Genomic DNA, 18050 nt, shown 5'->3' on the forward strand with positions numbered 1-18050 from the left:
CTTCTACCTACACGGGAAGTTGGTGAATTAGTGATGTTTGAAAGTTCAATATAGCGGCCGACATTGGCATCATACCACCAAAATAAGTACGTACATCTGTTTTGGATAGCGCAGTGAAGCCGCCCACCAAATTTCGTAAAGATAGGGCCATAAATAAGAAAGTTTGACATGGCAGATATTGTCGACCGTTATGACCGTTACACATAGAATTTCGAAATGAAACCTGCTTAACTTTTGTAAATAAGCTGTAAGGAATGAGCCTGCCAAATTTCAGCCTTCTACCTACACGGCAAGTTGGAGAATTAGTGATGAGTGAGTCAGTGAGGGCACCAAAGACCATTGGAAAGTTCAATATGGTGGCTGACAGTGGCGTCATACCACCGAAATAAGTATGTACATCAGTTTTGGTTAGCGCAGGGAAGCCGCCTACCAAATTTCGTGAAGATGGGGCCATAAATAAGAAAGTTTAACATGGCGGATGTTGTCGACTGTTATGACCGTTACGCATAGAATTTCAAAATCAAACCTGCTTAACTTTTGTAAGTAACCTGTAAGGAATGAGCCTGCCAAATTTCAGCCTTCTACCTACACGGGAAGTTGGAGAATTAGTGAGTGAGTGAGTGAGTGAGTGAGTGAGTGAGTGTGTGAGTGTGTGAGTCAGTCAGTCAGTCAGTCAGTCAGTGCTTTGCCTTTTATTAGTATAGATCCACTTGACAAAAAACTATTTATTATTTCATTGATTTCAAAGCCTTTGACCACGTCATGGCATTTTGAAAAAAAAGGTGGGGGGGGGGGTATTAACCACTGTATTAAAAAATACTAATGATATATGCCACAGCTCTAATTTAAGTGGTCATGCAAAGATTACAGGACTCTTACGGTAGTGATTTTCATTTTTTTATTTCCTTAGCTCACTTGCATTTACCCATCAAGGTGTTTTGACATATCCCCTTTAAAGTATTTAATTAAAGTAAGTCACAAGGCATACAATTCCTCAAATTACCTTAATCATTTTGTATATAGGTGAACTGCAAGAAATATTAAAGATTACTGTTTTTGTTTATTAATTCAGATTATTTGCCTTTGGAATGGGAGATTGTTGTCTGGATGGGACTATACAATGAATGGACATGGAGAGATGACCTTCCAGGATGGAGAGTATGCATCCCTTGTTTGATAGGTGGCTGCATTCCAGAACTGGTGCACACATGCACACACCCATAGGGCATGCTAGGAATGGTAGGCCAATTGGGCCTGGCCTGGACGTGCTTCCTTCATGCAGTGTTGTGACACTGGAAGAACTCCTGGGTCTGGAATGAAAGGGGCATCCTCAGTTTATTCAGGGAATCAGAATTAGAAGCAGGAGGATAACACTTGCTAGAGAAGATTTGAATGAAAGAAAAAGGAAGGAAGGAAAGATTTGTGACTTGCGTCTGGGTACTTGGAAGGTGCAAACATCAAATGAAAGGTTATTTGACTCTGTGATTGGTGTTTGCTTAGATGTGTGTATAAATTAGGTGCAGTTATAGAAAGCACCTATCAGGGACACATTGTTAACGTACTGACATCATTAGCAGTGTTTGCATGTGCGGTAACACTTTAGTTACTGCAGAAAAACATCTATTAATCATTTACTCTTATTTGGTATTTGATACACTGTATTAGGTACCAAGTTCCTGATAAAAGCTTATTTTGGTGTTAATGACAGTTACATAGCATCAGTAAATTGGTTATTTGCAGTGTAGCATTTGATATGCTGGTAAAATTATAAATGATCATGAAGGATTTACAGGCCATCTATTGAAGTATGCAATATCAAGAGAAATCTGTCTCACTTAAGACACTTCTGACAGATTCAAAGTTAACTTATTTTAGTAGGCCACATTGCACAGGTGAATAAGCACTTTACTGATGCTTTGTAAAGTGTCAATAAAACTGAAAGAAGCCTTTGCTAAGGTCTTCTTACACAAGAGTAAATGAACAATAGATGCATTTATTCATTACCTAATCTAAAAGTGTTACCTTTCTGATTGTGTCTTTCATGGGCACCACCCTCTTTGTGTTAACGGCATATCATACTATGCATGTAATGTGTGTGTGGTGCAGTATGTGGTGTCATCATGTTTGCATTATAAAAGAAAGCTACATCAGGAATTAAAAAATACATTTTTAAAGTAAAGACTTACTAAAATACTGGTTTAGAAGCAATAAAATAATTTAAAGGAATTTAGTTATGATCTTGGGTTCATTTTAGCTTTGTTTGCATCTTGAACAGTTTAAACTGTTACTGCTATTCTAATATTTTGTGTACCATGAAAGAAATTTGCCTTATTTGTCTGACCTCCGTTAAACATCTCCCCTCTAAAAATAAGTATACTCGTATTTCATGACAGAACCTGCAAGTGAGCTCCTTCAGTGTGTTTGTTTGTTTACAGTACACACTAAACAAAGCACAATTATTTTTCTCAGTATGTCATCAAGAAGGAATGAAAGTTTGTGATTCGACAATTAAATGCAATGCCATGAACACGGCAACATAGAAATTAGCCAATGAAATGCATTTACTGTGCACGTACGGTCTACTTAAAAGGTAAAGATTTTTTAATCCTTTAAGAAACGAGTGTACGCTGTCACACTAGATCATACCATTGCTTACTTTCAGTGGACAGTTATGTCTGTTAAGTTATGTAGCATAAAACCACTAGGAAGGTACCCCTTTCTACTTTCTTTATTTAGCTTTGATTATTTTTTTATATTAAATACTAGCTATCACTCACGGCTCAGCCCGTATAGAAGTGAAACAGGAGAGTGAGGAGGGCCCTCCCGGCACCCCACTCCTGACATCACGCTTCCACCTCCCTTTAGCCCACATCCTCTGTCTCAGATTAGCACAAAAATATCACTCCTGCAAGCGAACTATGCATCATGAGAGAAGTCGTAAAATCAACCGGAATGTTCAAGCAAATTATAGAAAAAAACCCAATGTAAATCTGTTAAGTGGTTCTCCCATGAAAATCAGACAAACATACAGATAGTTAGACAGACAGACATTGGATTTTATATAGAGAGAGATTTGTATACTAAAAGCAGCTATAAAGTTAATATATTATTTTAAAAACCAGTAACGGTGCACTGCACAATGTGCAGTGAATACACTTGACATGAGCATTCATAGTTTTCATACTCTTTATCTGTACGTTTAGCATTCATTTTCTCAGACGTCTTGATGCTTCCTGAGTAGCTCTTCTTTTCTTCACCCTAGCGGCCCACTTCTTCTCTTCTTTTGTCGGCATCTTTTCGTGTTAAAACTGATTAAGTCAGTGTTTGTATTGCAATTCCTTTGTACATTTTCCTTCATTTTTCACTTAAGCTGGCACTTAAGTCTTTAATCTGCCTCAAGAATGATTTAAGATATGAAGAGGTAGAGGAAGTGACGGCGAAGGTGGTAGGGGTGAGAACGACGCCCATATGCATGCACCACAGGGCCACCCTGCTGGCTGCTGCTGAGAGTTGATTCTACAATAAAATAAAATAAAACTTAAAAAAGGAATAACCTTGGAGGTCAATCATCACCCCAATAGCGGGTAATAGACGCCACGTAATATATATCTACCAAATTTCAGGTCAATAGGATAAAGAGCTACAGGTGATTTAAAATCCTGGACAGACAAACGAACAGCCATGGTAGCGTATATAAAGATTGTTCTTAAAAACATTCATTACATATCTTCTTAGACAAAAATTGTTTTGTCCAATATGCATTTAAAATTAATAAAAGGAAATGGTGACAAATAGGGTAGTGCAAAAGATTTATTGGAGCCATTAGCATCAGGTAAAACACAACTAGTGACCAGTGGGGGGAAAGTGGGGTCAATGGAAAAACAGGGTGAGAATGTAAACTCTACAGTGAAGAAACATACGGCAGGCACTGAACAGAGATGTAATCTAGCAAGGAGAAATTAATATACGCTTCATCACCTAGAAATAGAAATGGCTTAATTATAAACTGGTTGCAAAACACAGTATTCTGTGCCTTAAATAAAGGATATGAATTATCTATCTCTCCTGTGTCATTTTGTAAAAAGTAATTTCTGGAACTTCTTAGTGAAGTAAAGTTGTGTGCTAATTTCATCTAGCATAGAACAACATTCAGTAGCTGAGTAAAAACTGATTTCAACACAATATGATAAATGTATAATAAAAATCTTACTTAATTAACCACACAACTAAGTCATATTCCAAGCGTGATTTTTTTTGTGTAAAGCCACTTATAACACCCTGGAGTATGCATTTCATGAAAAAAAAATCTTGGAAAATCCCTGACTTTTCTTTGATCTCGAAAGTCCATTATCAAGAATCCCTGGACAGACAGACTTTGCACACGTAATGGCACAGCATGAAACTGCTTTTTTTATTGTTTTTATGATTAAGATTAGGCCAATAAATCAACTCAAAGCCTTCAGTTGTTACAGTCAATAACATGTTGGCAGCCATTAATAATCACTTTTTAAATCAATGCCATCTTTAAAAACTTACTCCTTCCTAAAAACTTTTATCAGCACATGACCCAACATTTTCATGAATTGATTGCTATATAACGGGTCTTTATATTTCTGTTCAAAATATTTAATCTGATTGATAGATAATAATCAAATTGACTAGAAATTTAGTAAATTAAATTACCAATGGTAACCAACCAGTGATTAATTTGTGTTACATAAAATGCATATTTGTAATCAAAATAAGTTTTATGTGGGCTTCATATAATGAATTTGTTTGATTTTGTCCAAAATAATTTGTTACAGCATCAAGGTACTAAGTGAAATGAAAAAACGGTAGGAAAAGCCAGGATCAAATATATGTTGCAATTTGCATAAAAGATACTGTATGTGAAAAGCAAAGATGCTGTAAAAGGCAAAAGAACACGTTTTTTTCCCAAAAAAATTATATTTTTGTTTAAATTTTTCTTATACTGAACATACAGATATTTATGTAATAATCAAAACTGAGACACATTTACAATATTTATATACCCAAGTACAGTATTGGGTCATCTGGACTAAAATTATAGACAAATGCTGTTATTAAACATGAATGTCACATTAAACTATCATTAATCCTTAATTATAAAAATTACAGTATGCTATATATAGAATTAATGAATAAGATATTCTGTACAAATTCCATTACCCAAGAATAAGGAAATGCAAATGTAAAATAATGTACAATATTTACCATTCCCGTGAGGCTGAAGTGAATTTAGTTTTAAAGACTTCTAAAATAAGTAAGATTCTTCCTTAAATTCTGATCCTTTTGGATAGAGGGTAGTATTTGAATAGTGGTGTGCCTCTACAGTTGTAGCATTCTGTATTGCAGTGCTTCTCAAGTTCAGGCCTTGGGCTTCTTGTTGGTTGCAGATTTTTGTTTTTATTATATTTATGTCCCTAAAATATCTATGTCTAAGACTCCTTTGATTATTAAGGGAAGAAACTTCATTAGACAGTGGTGTTTTTGTTAAAATGGCCGTTACTTTCCATTGCTACTGCAAATCTCACCAAGGCCTTTAAATGTGGGCATATTGCTAAAATAATCAGATTCATTCAGATTTTCTGAAATAGAGTGTCAAACAAATCAACTGATTGTATTCATGCCTGGGTTGGAGAAATCTGACATATAACCTGAGTGCTAGTGCAAAAGTCATTTAAGAAACATACAAGCATGCAGAATGGTCTGTGGTAAACATCTTGTAGATTTAGATAAATGAAGTGCACAAATGCATTTTTGTGTTAAACATGAAAGCCCTAGTTCGCTGGTGTGGAGACAGTTCACATTAGTATTTATTAATGTATAAATTCATTTCATGTTGTGCTATCTTGATAGTGAAGGTTTGTTCTTTTCAGATAAGAATTTGTTTTTTTTTTAATTGCAGCCCAAGTCATGAGGTGAAAATCAAAATAGCTGCATTTTAATAAAATACTTAAACGTTTTCATTATAGAATTGTTCTGATTTATAAAGTTGAGCCTGACCTTGAATAAAACGAACAGTTAGTAAGCCATCTCTGTAGCATTTTCAAATTCAGCTTTAATACTCTAACTTTGTTATCCCTTCTTTTCCCATCATACTAGTTTATTATCATGCTTATTAACGGCCAACATAATTAAAGTTGTCTTTTAAATTAATTGCTCTTATCTTAAGCCTGGAAGGCTACATTTAAATGTAATTTAAAAGATGTTAAGGCGCTCATCAAAAATGTGATTTTTTTCTTTTGTCTTTTGCCATGCAGGCTGTGATCCGATCCCTGTGCAGTATCTGAGATGGGGAGATCCTGAACCTATTGCCGCTGTGGTCTTCGCCTGCCTTGGACTCATGGCCACCTTCTTTGTGACTTTCATATTTATTGTGTACCGTGACACTCCAGTGGTCAAGTCCTCCAGCCGAGAACTTTGCTACATCATTTTAGCTGGAATCTGTCTGGGATACCTGTGCACTTTTTGTCTTATTGCCAAACCTCACATTATATATTGCTACCTGCAAAGAGTTGGCATTGGACTTTCTCCTGCAATGAGCTACTCAGCTTTAGTAACAAAGACCAATCGGATTGCCAGGATCCTGGCTGGTAGCAAGAAGAAGATTTGTACCAAGAAACCAAGATTCATGAGTGCCTGTGCTCAGCTCATTATTGCTTTCGTATTAATTTGCATCCAGCTTGGCATTATTGTGGCCCTGTTCATCATGGAACCTCCTGAAGTCATACATGATTATCCCAGCATTCGTGAAGTTAATTTAATCTGTAACACCACAAATCTTGGTGTTGTGGCTCCTATAGGCTATAACGGTTTGTTGATACTGAGTTGTACCTTCTACGCCTTTAAGACCAGGAATGTCCCTGCCAACTTTAATGAAGCAAAGTATATAGCTTTTACTATGTATACCACCTGCATCATCTGGCTAGCATTTGTACCCATCTACTTTGGTAGTAATTACAAGATTATCACCATGTGCTTCTCTGTTAGTTTGAGTGCCACAGTTGCCCTGGGCTGTATGTTTGTGCCAAAGGTCTACATCATCCTTGCCAAACCAGAGAGGAATGTTCGCAGTGCATTCACTACTTCCACAGTCGTCCGAATGCATGTGGGCGATGGAAAGTCATCCTCAGCTGCGAGCCGCTCCAGTAGCCTGGTCAATCTGTGGAAGAGGAGGGGCTCTTCAGGAGAAACTTTAAGGTAGGATGTGCTCCTTTACAACTGTGTCTTCTGTTAAGTCTTCTCTTAAGCAGTCTCACATAATTAAGGAATTGAAAGCACTGCTTTTTTTGCAGTTTATTTTTGAAATGACTAATGGCAGCAGTGGTTAAACATAATTCCCACATATAATATTTATCTAAGTCTGTTATGATGTGAGTTTTATGAGGTGGCCAACTGGGAACTACTTTAAGGCTTTTCTACACAATGTAAATGTGAAATCTTCCCACACCATGCTAAAGTAAGCTACTGTAACAATTGAAAATAGTTTCACATGGGAGAATGCCAGCTTAATAGAGAAAAAGAAAGTGAGGTAAGGCAGAAGGCAATTACTTATGTTCTGAAAATGCTGCCTGAGATGACTGAAAATATTTAAAGCATTTAATATTGGATAATGAAGTGGTATTGTGCACATAAATATCATCTGAAATTAACACAGCCATGTACATATTACCAGCTTTCAGCATGCAATCCCAGGCATAAAACCATTTTCATTCAAGTCTTGTGGGGAAAAATATTCAGAAACAAAATACTATCCTAAATGTTATACAAGGAAAATAATTTTTAAAAAGGAGTTTTAAAAGGAAAATGAATGCAAAATCTGTGAAAAGGACTAAATATACTGCAGTACGCTGGCGCCCTGCCTGGGATTTATTCCTGCCTTGTGCCCTGTGCTGGCTGGAATTGGCTCCAGCAGACCCCCGTGACCCTCTGTTAGGGTATAGCGAGTTGGGAAATGACTGGCTGACTGACTGAGGACTAAATGTATGAGTAAAAAATGTGTGCATCCCTTTTTAGCATTCGGCTGTCAATTACTGGAGACACCGTCACAATTTCATGAACATTTGGGCAGCACACATCTATTTGAATCTGTATTAATATAAAAATTTGGTTTTAGGATATGGGATAATTTGCAACAGGAAAGATGGTTCTAATGAATGTTGAGACATGGTGGTGCTGTTGTCTCTACAGAGGTCCAAGGTTCTAATCACTGTATGGGTGGAATTTATACATTCTTCTCTGTTTGTGTGGGTTTTTCTCATTTATTCTAGCTTTGTTTTCATATCGCAAAGACGTGCATATTAGGGTAATTCGAGACTATATCCTGAGAGAGTGTGGGTGTGTGTGAATACCCTGCAATGGATGACCACCTTTACAAGTTTGGATCCTGCCCCTTTGGATCTCAGTTGGATTAAGTTGGTGTGATAATGGCCATATGGATGAACAATTTATACATTTTTCTAAATGACGTTGGGTAAGTATTGTGAACTAAAGATAAAAAGGGGGCGTGTCCAGAATTAGACATTTACAAACGGACCAGGAGGTGAAGATTCTGTGTTTATATCAAGAGAGTAGTTTAAAAAACATGCACATAACAGTCAAACGATCGAAATACTCAGGAAACAAAATTAAAATGTTCAGCAAAAGTCAAAACCAAAAATTCAAAGCCGAGAAGATCAAAACCGTAGCAAAATGAGACTTCACTAGTTATTTTTAGCATGAATGTTCAGCGTGAATTTTTTACAGTAGGTAATCCAAAAGTGTTGTCATCATGTGCTTATGAAGCCATGGCATTGGTAACATTACACACACACTGACATCTAACCACATGACCAGCTAGCATTGTGAACAACAATGAAAATGTTCGAAAATGGCAGCAATTGTTTTCAAAAGCAGCACTCCACAAAAAAATAATGTGAAAAATTAAAAATAATAGAAAAGCATAATAATCAGGAAAATGTATTTATTATTATAAAAATAATTGTACATATTTTTAAATTAATTAGAACACCAGCACCCTTGGAACACTATATTTCTAGCAAAAGGTTGACGATATTGTATTTTTAGGGACTCTTCTTAAGATCTTAAACAAAAAATGAATCAACTGTATATCACTCATATTGACAACAGATTATGACTTTGTGCTTTTATAGTGCTGGTTTTCTAGGATGAGAAGGAATAAAAGAGTTTCATTTAAAGATCAACACTTATTGTTGTAGAGATGTATAACTAGCTTAACCTAAAATCATAAACTGGAACCACAATGGCATTGTGTGAGCTGTAAACTCTTCACTTCTGTTGAGAGGAAGCTCATGAAATTTACAGCAGGTTTCTGCTTCTCAAATAAGTCATGCCGTTTCTGCCGACATAAATTGCAACACTCCTATTATTCAAGCTCAGTGTCACTAAAGTGACAAGGAAAGCAAGTTTAGCTAAAAATGGCACTGACATTCTCAAACTCACAACTTTCCCTAACCTTTTTGAAAATAACAGATTTTAAAATCCCTCTAGTCTAAAGGCTGCTATTTCTGTTCGGGTCACTTCACTGAAAGGTGTTGTTCTCCTGTTTTACCATTTCTCTACCAAGGATGTTAAAGAATACCAAGAGCATTTAATTACAGGTGACTATTGCTTGACTATAAATCATATTCTTTTCCATACCTTCTATGTTTAATATAGCTTTCTTCTTTTCTGCCCTTGATTAAATCTACTAAGTGTTTTATTATTCTTACTAGTGACACATGTTATCTCCATTCTTTTAGGGTAAGCTAATGATATCAAAGTTATATGTGAAATAAGGAGTGGTTAGTGAGTTTTTTCCTAGGAAAATGTAAGCTGATTGTGGTGAACTACTCTTATTTGCGCAAATGGATTCTTTTACACTTTAAAAAATGCGCAATGGTCCAGTACAGGGCAATCTTCTCATAGTTACAGCAATAGACTAAGGTAAAGTCATCTCTGATGGAGGATCGCAAGAATCATCAGGTAGAGGGGTCCTTTCATCAGCCCGGCTGGCCCAGCACTGACTCAGCTATGGAATGGCCAATAGGGGGAGGCAGCTTGATGGCCGAAGTCTCCAGGACTGAACAAATTCAAACTGGTTTGGACTGGTGTGTACTGCATTGCATTTATCCCCTTTTTTTGACACCCACCTGAAAAGGGGTCTCTCTTTAGATTGCCTTTCCCAAGGTTTCTTCCATTTTTTCCCTACTAGGATTTTTTTTTGACAGTTTTTCCTTGTCTTCTTAGAGAGTCAGGGCTGGGGGGCTGTCAAGAGGCTGGGCCTGTTAAAGCCCATTGTGGCACTTCTTGTGTGATTTTGGTCTATATAAAAATAAATTGTATTGTATTGTATTGTATTGTAGACTATATTATAAAATTCCTAAAAATGGGTCTGGCTGACCAATTGGCTTTGGTAACTCAGACTCTGACTGTGGACACTAGAGATTCATTTTCTCTTAAGTCTCAGTAAACTGGAGTGTTATTTTTGTCTCCTCTATGGCCAATCGGTCAAACCTTATTTTATCTTATCTTAATTTAGTTATTACACTACTATTTAGTTGTGTTATCATCATTAGCTGAGTTAAAGTTAATAATTTATAATTACTTTAATAAGTCACTAAAATAATAAAATAAATAGTTTTTTTTTATTTGTTACTAACTCAAAGTAGTGATGATTGTGAAAAAACGAATTCTTATATTTTCATGCAGAATGGAAACAAAAGGTTTATGATAAATTAGAACCCAATGGTGACCAGTAATGTACAATAGCAAAAGATGTGCAAAACATACATAAAAAGTAATCTTGTGTAGCATAATCTGTGTCACAGTTATATGGTCTTATACTTAAAACATATATTTGCTAAAATATTGTTAAACACATACTTCTGGAAAAGTCAGCCCACATAATAAACAAGAAATACATTAATTCCCATAATAAAGTGCTGTTAAATTGAAGAGCCTCCTCTCCCCCTCATTCCCTGGTCAAGAATCCTCTTTTCAATTAAGAAGCACAGTATAACAGTATTTTAGTAACAAAATGCATGAGTTTTACACATTTTGAGCATAAGGCTGTATAACTGACATGTGGATTATGCAAAACGAGTAACATGTTTTTCGCATTGTTTGTTGCAGTACAGCATTGGTCACCAATGGGTTCTGTTGTAAGATAAACATGTTTCTTTCTGTTCTGTATGAAAACATGACATTAAAAATTTCCCAGCCATCATTACAAATTACATACCTACCATATATAACTACCATATATTGCATGATGTTTTGTGTTTTAAGATATTTTATTTGTGAATATATACAGTGATTTTTGCCTTAATAAGTAGAAGTGAGGTACATGAAATAAGAATAAATTAGCTATAAACTAAATTGAATATTTTGAAAAATACAAGTGATCATATTTGCATGGAGAAATTCTAACCAAACAAATTAGAATTAGAATCACAATTAGTTCCCAACACCGAACCTCTATATAGTTACTGATTTTTTCTAGCATGAACTTGTTAAAGCTTGATGAAACATTTCCTTTATATAATTCTGCTAGAAACTAACTTTCTTTGGCACTTTGGCAGCAAACTACAGTAGACCGGCGCAAAGTCACGGTTCATGGTTCACGGATTTTTTCTTAGAACGTAACTATTAATTGTTAGCGGAAAGTGCAAATATCCTACACAATTTTTTATGGCTTTTTTCGTGGCAATACTGTGCTGTAGAGAGAACAGGAAGCAGCTGCTGCTGCTGATTGACTGCTGCCCTGTGACACGTCTCCAGCTGAGTGGGCTTACCACCACTGAGGGAAACGCCGTTTGGGATGGTAAAAGTAGCCAATCCGAGAGCGTTATTCATTTCTCCTTGCTGCTGATTGACTGTTGCCCTGTGACGCGTCTCCAGCTGAGTGTCCTCGTGTTTTCTATTTCGTTATTGTCTTCATTTTGTTATTCTTAAACGCCTGCGGTGGGCTGGCGCCCTGCCCGGAGTTTGTTTCCTGCCTTGTGCCCTGTGTTGGCTGGGATTGGCTCCAGTAGAGGAGTTAGGATAGGATATAACGAGTTGAATAATGGATGGATGGATGGATGAATGTTTTGAAGTCCCATCTAATTGCCAAAATGTTTAAGCAAAAAGTAAACTTAGCAATTTCTTCAGATAAAAAAAAAACAGTCTCAGATACACTGATTGTCCCTCTCTGTGGTCTAGTGGTGGAATGACAGCCACTTGGTGCAGTCAGGCATTTATATGTTTCCTGCTTGGAAGGGGAAGGATGGATGTTATGCCAGTTCTTCTTTCTAAGGCAGTGTTTCTTCATTTTACCAAGGGTAAACAGACTCTGTAAATATCATGTCACTTTTCTTTCATTGATATGGCCTCAGAATAATATCCGTAAGAATCTCACCATATTACTGTATTTTGCCACCTATATTCCATTTACCTATATTTTTATTTACTTGGGCGTACACGGCACTAATTTCTTGGGGGATCGTTGTGACATGATTGATTGGTATATTCATAACTAGTCATTGTTTGGCTTCAGTTTTTTCTAAATAAACCCTTTAGTTTTTTCAACTTCTGGGAAATAGACATTATACATTAACAATATAAAGTGTTAACGACGCCTGATTGCCAAAATTTCTTTCTTCCCTGGCTATTGAAAAACCTGTGTTTTGAGCATCTTAGCTCATGGAGTTTCAAACTTTCTATTCCAAATTGTTTATTTATGAATATTTTGATTTATATTCCAACTCCATGCTGAAGCAGCTTCATCCCTTTCATGTCTTTCTCGACATCCATATTTAAATTAAGCTTTTTGTCTCTTTAAGTTGTCTCATTGGAAATTTAAAGTACCGCATCATTGCTTTTTATGTATGCTGTTAGTTTTTACCTCTGAATAATGTGGATTGGTTTTAGATTGACAGAGTGAGAAAGATTACATTCATTCTCTGTGATTTTAGGTATATTTTATAGGAAAAGCTATATTTTACCTTTACAACATGTAACTAAAGATACAATTTAATTAGCAAATAAAATGTGCTCATGTTACAGTTAATCATAATTCTCCATGTCAAACCCACCCTTCACTCAGAGAAGGAGACAAATATGAAGTGTCAGGGAAGGCAATCATGTGAGTTCAGTTAGCAGCATCCCATGATGCCCATTAAAGTCCACGGGCACCTCCTTCCATCCTGTTCACATGCATCTAGAAAATCTAGTTTAATCAGTAAAATGACCCTATTGAGCTTTTATATTTTCAGGATCTCCCAGCAGCAGTTAATCAGGAATACAGTTTTATGTTTTAATGGAACAAAGATCATGAAATGTGTTGTTTAGTTCAAAATTAGGCAGTAAAGTACATTGGACCACAGCAGATTAGTCTTCAGAGCAACACTAGATTGTTGCAGTTATTTTTTTCAAAAAATGTATGTTGACATATTGAAAAAATTAAGAACCTGCCAATCTAAATGGATATGGGATACCAATGCTCTGCAGAGAAGAAGCAGACCCGAGGGAATCACAATAAGTAAGGGTATCATATTTTTAGATGTGTAAAAATGAAATTTACCAGAAAATGTGATAAAAAAAAAAGAGATGGAGATATATATAGTAATTTCTTTCAGGTATAGCAGTAATCCTCACACCTTTTAAGGAAAACTACAAACCTGAAACCTGATAGTGTGCAGTGGTTGTACAGTACTAACTGCAATGCTAAAAAAAATAGAAATATGTTAAAAACAATGAAGGTAAATGTAAAGATTACATTTTAAAATGACATTCACTTCAGCACATAATAATCAAATGGCATAATTCTAATAATTACAACACCATTTTATGCTTGCATTTTCTTTTGAACTATATAATCCATCTATTTCTATTTTCTGAACCCACTCAGATGGTTCATTAGAGACATCCCAAGGTCCTAATCTGTTGCACAGCACAATGACATATACATGCACAATTTATTCCATTTGTTAACCCAAAATATACATCTATGGATGTAAAAGGTAAACTGAATCTCCCCAAAAACTCCCATCGATACACAGGTAGAACATGCAGACAGTGATCAGACTGGGTTCTAATTGCTTAACAGTATAATGCACCCAGCAAATCTTGTATATTAATGAACCTGGAAATGATGCTTCTGAACTTACACATCAATTTTACCTATTTAGTTTACTTATGCTGGAGATTCTGAAATTAGTTAACAAATCAGATTTTTGAAAACAAACTAATTGTAAATAGCAAAGAACATAATACTCTCCCTTGAGGTACTTATCCAGTTTTACACCTGAGCAACATCTAGAAAGTGATAAGTATGCACAAAGTTCCTTACGCATGTGTGGAATTTGCTGTTTGTCAGCAACTGCTTGGTCTCTTAAAACAGGATACAGTTGAGGTATGTGTAACAAGGTGACATGTATTGTGACTGAAATCATTCTTTCCCAGAGAGAAGGTTCAGTTTTAGACATAACTTAAGAACAAAAGCATTAAGAAGCTTCCATTTGTAAATGGTAAAGAATTGATTTACTCACAAAGCTTACTTCATTTGGAAAGGACTGTCAAAAAATAGCTAGCAGTACCCCGATGACATTAAAAAGAAATAAAATGCACCATAATGGTCTCCTGTTGTGTCAAGTGGAAGTAATTTCCTTATTTGTAGTGTAAGCTGAGCTACATCATTGAATAACAAAAGTAGTTTTATTGAAAGGAAGAGCGCTTTGTGAGTTCCTAAATGCTCAGGTTAGGTGTGTCCCCCTTCTAACTGAAGGGACTGAGCTCTCGTAGTCTGTTACTCAAAGTCATGTTCAAGAAAAGTAACACATCGTAACATTTTTACATCTGCTTAATCCATTCCAGAACCATAAGTGGTCTGGAGCCTATCAAGGCAGTATAGTAGGAGCCAGCCCTGGACAGTGCCAGTTCATCAGAGGGCTCTATCATGTACACTTACAGAACAAGTGGTCATGATGGTCAAACGCAAAACACAAGATCTGTGACGCAGTAGTGCTAAGTACTGAATGGAATGTAAGGAGGGAGACAGCCATGGGCAGCCCTTACTGTTGTGGAAGAAAAAATAAGCCACTATTTTTTTATTTTAACAAATGGACATCTTTATTAGCATTATTGTTGAGCCAGAACTTTAACATTAAAGTCCTCAATACCCAATTAACACAGTATGCACTCTATATACAGTAGCTTAAAAACGCCCCCCATCTTCTCTTAGCAATGTCTTAAATCAATCCCAAACTGCTTAGATCATACCAAACAAGAGTTACGTCATGTCTGGTGACTTTATGCTGACCCATAGTTAGCAAACTTATTATTAACTTTATTGCTTACAGAGATCATCAATTGATCATTAAGCCTGTCCTTAAACTCCAGTATACTCCTTTGAAAAAAAACAGGACATAAGTCACATCACATTCACATAAAACTAATGACTGCCTGGGGAAATATTTTATGGGTATGATATACTTAAAACCTAAGTACCTATAAAGATACAGATTTGGTTAAAACTTAAAGAAAACAACTAGTATGAAACTATTAAACATACATGAAACCCAATTCATTACTTATTATTAAACAACAAAATATATTTTTCTAGTGATAGGATTTAAAGTAAACAGAACATAGTGCACAGTGTTCCCTGAATAGAGACATACATATCCACATAAATACAATACAAACTGAGCATATTTTCTTCCATCCATCCATCCATTATCCAGCCCGCTATATCCTAACTACAGGCTGGAGCCAATCCCAGCCAACACAGGGCGCAAGACAGGAAACTAACCCCAGGCAGGGTGCCAGCCCACCGCAGGGCACACACGCCAAGCACACACTAGGACAATTTAGGATCGCCAATGCACCTAACCTGCATATCTTTGAACGATGGGAGGAAAGCGAAGCACCCGGAGGAAACCCACGCAGACACGGGGAGAACATGCAAACTCCATGCAGGGAGGACCCAGGAAGTGAACCCGGGTCTCCTAACTGCGAGGCAGCAGCGCTACCCACTGTGCCACCGTGCTGCCACGCATGTATTCTTCCACACTATAATTAAATATATTATGGCATAAAATTCACAAACCCACATAGAATGCAAGGCAGGAATAAGCTGTGAACTTGCACCAGTCTGTTGCTGGGCCAACTCATAGTCATACTCATGCTTGACTAATTTAGAGCTCTTTGAGGATGTGGCTTTGTGGGGAGGAAAAGCCATGCAGCCCAGTCTTGTCCCAGACATTGGCAAATCCGTAAATGCAATGCCTGAGATTAGGCTCAAACACAACATTTTGGTACTGTGATGCCCCTTTTATCGTCTATTGCATCTTTCATAGAGCACACCTTGCCAACCACCTTAAAGCAAGCATAAGTGAGAGTCAGTTAAGATAAAAATCTTTAAATTCCAAGGGAAAAAATCTTTAAAGGGTCTGTGGAAGTAAACGTGAAATGACAATGGGCTGCAATCATCATCATTGCAGTGCGAACAAAGGAGCCTGTTCAGAAATAAAGTACATATAGCCATTTAAATTACAAAAGATAAGAGCAATCTAAATGTGACCACTGATGAAGTCTCATAGGAACACATTAGAAGTGAACAAAGGTCAATCTTTCTTAAAATAAAAGGCTGTATTTCTGTTCTGATTGCTTTGCCAAAGATTTCCTGTTACAAAAATCGTACAAAATTATTTTAAAGTGAAAAATACACTGAAAAAGACAGATGAGGGTTTTTGGCTACATTTGCTGTGGAAAAGATGGAGGTGCATGAGTTGTGACAGCATACTATTTGAAACCTTGTTGCATCAACCAAATTGCTAGCCAAAGAACTTTGTGAAAACGTATAGCAGCTAATGGGACTTTGGAGAGTGTCTTCAATGTGACATTATAACATTAGCAAAATTTTGACGAGCACAAGCCATTCAGCCCAACAATGCTCAGTAGTCCTATTCACCTAATCCCTTCAAAATAGCATTAAGTCTAGTTTTAAATGTCCCCAAATTACTACTGGTCTACCACACTACTTGGCAACTTATTCTATGTGTCTATGATTCTCTGAGTGAATAAAAACTTTCTAACATTTCTGCAAAATTTACCCTTAAGTTCTCAACTGTGTGCCCGTATTCTTGTTGAACTAATTTTAAAGTAACACCCTCAATCAATTATACTAATTACTTTCATAATTTTAAACACTTCAATCATGTCACCTCTTAATCTACTTTTACTTCAACTGAAAAGGTTAAACTCTTTTTAATCTTTTTCATAGCTCATCTCCTGGAGTGCTGGAATCTGCCTAGTTGCTTTTCTCTGGATTTTTTTCCATCTCTGCCATATCATTTTTGTAGCCCAGAGATCAAAACTGCGCACAGTACTCCAGATGAGGCCTTAATAGTGCATTATTAAGCCTAAACATAAAACAAATATGTGTAGGCATTGTGACAAATATACAACAGCTCAGATCAAATATTGTTAAGCTTGTTGACAAAATACTAAAGCTAAGAAGCACAGAAACAGACAAAAACCCTCAAATCCTGATGAACCACTGGAATTTGCAGCACATCACCAAGATCCCTTTCTCCCTCTTTTTTTTTGTAATCACTGTATGATCGAGCTAATAGATATTTACATAGTGGTCGAGGTACAGTTTGTCCATCTTCATGGTTAGAGATTCCACATTCGTACAAATAAGCATAGAAGTATGGTTCCAAATTTATGATTATATAGAAAGATGATTACTTCTACAATACTCTTTGACAGTGTAATCATTGAGGTTGCCACAGAGCCCGAAAACTCCAAACATAAACACACTAACTCAGCCCCAAGTTAAAAATGTAAATTTGTATTAGACAGAATACCACCACACTGTATTATAAACTTCTTTTCGTCACTCTTCTGTCTGTTACTCCTCCCAAACAAGTGTTGCCTGTCTCGCCACCTGGATAAGGCAGCACGGTTCCTTTTACTGAAGACTCGAGAGTACTACTGGTGCCAGGGCATTACCCACTGGAAGCACTTCCAGACTATAT

At 36.4% G+C, this 18050-nt stretch overlaps 1 protein-coding gene across 3 annotated transcripts in view; it reads left to right on the forward strand.

Annotated features, from left to right (window-relative positions):
* The window catches only part of grm5b (glutamate receptor, metabotropic 5b), a 555554-nt gene that overhangs the window by 508132 nt on the left and 29372 nt on the right, over positions 1–18050 (forward strand). For all 3 annotated transcript variants that reach the window (XM_039744166.1, XM_039744165.1, XM_039744167.1), the window contains exon 8: positions 6285–7224. In XM_039744166.1, the coding sequence (XP_039600100.1) occupies positions 6285–7224 (940 nt within the window). The remainder of the gene's footprint in view (positions 1–6284; positions 7225–18050) is intronic.

This window comes from Polypterus senegalus, chromosome 2 (genome assembly GCF_016835505.1).
Source record: "Polypterus senegalus isolate Bchr_013 chromosome 2, ASM1683550v1, whole genome shotgun sequence".
NCBI lineage: Eukaryota > Metazoa > Chordata > Cladistia > Polypteriformes > Polypteridae > Polypterus > Polypterus senegalus.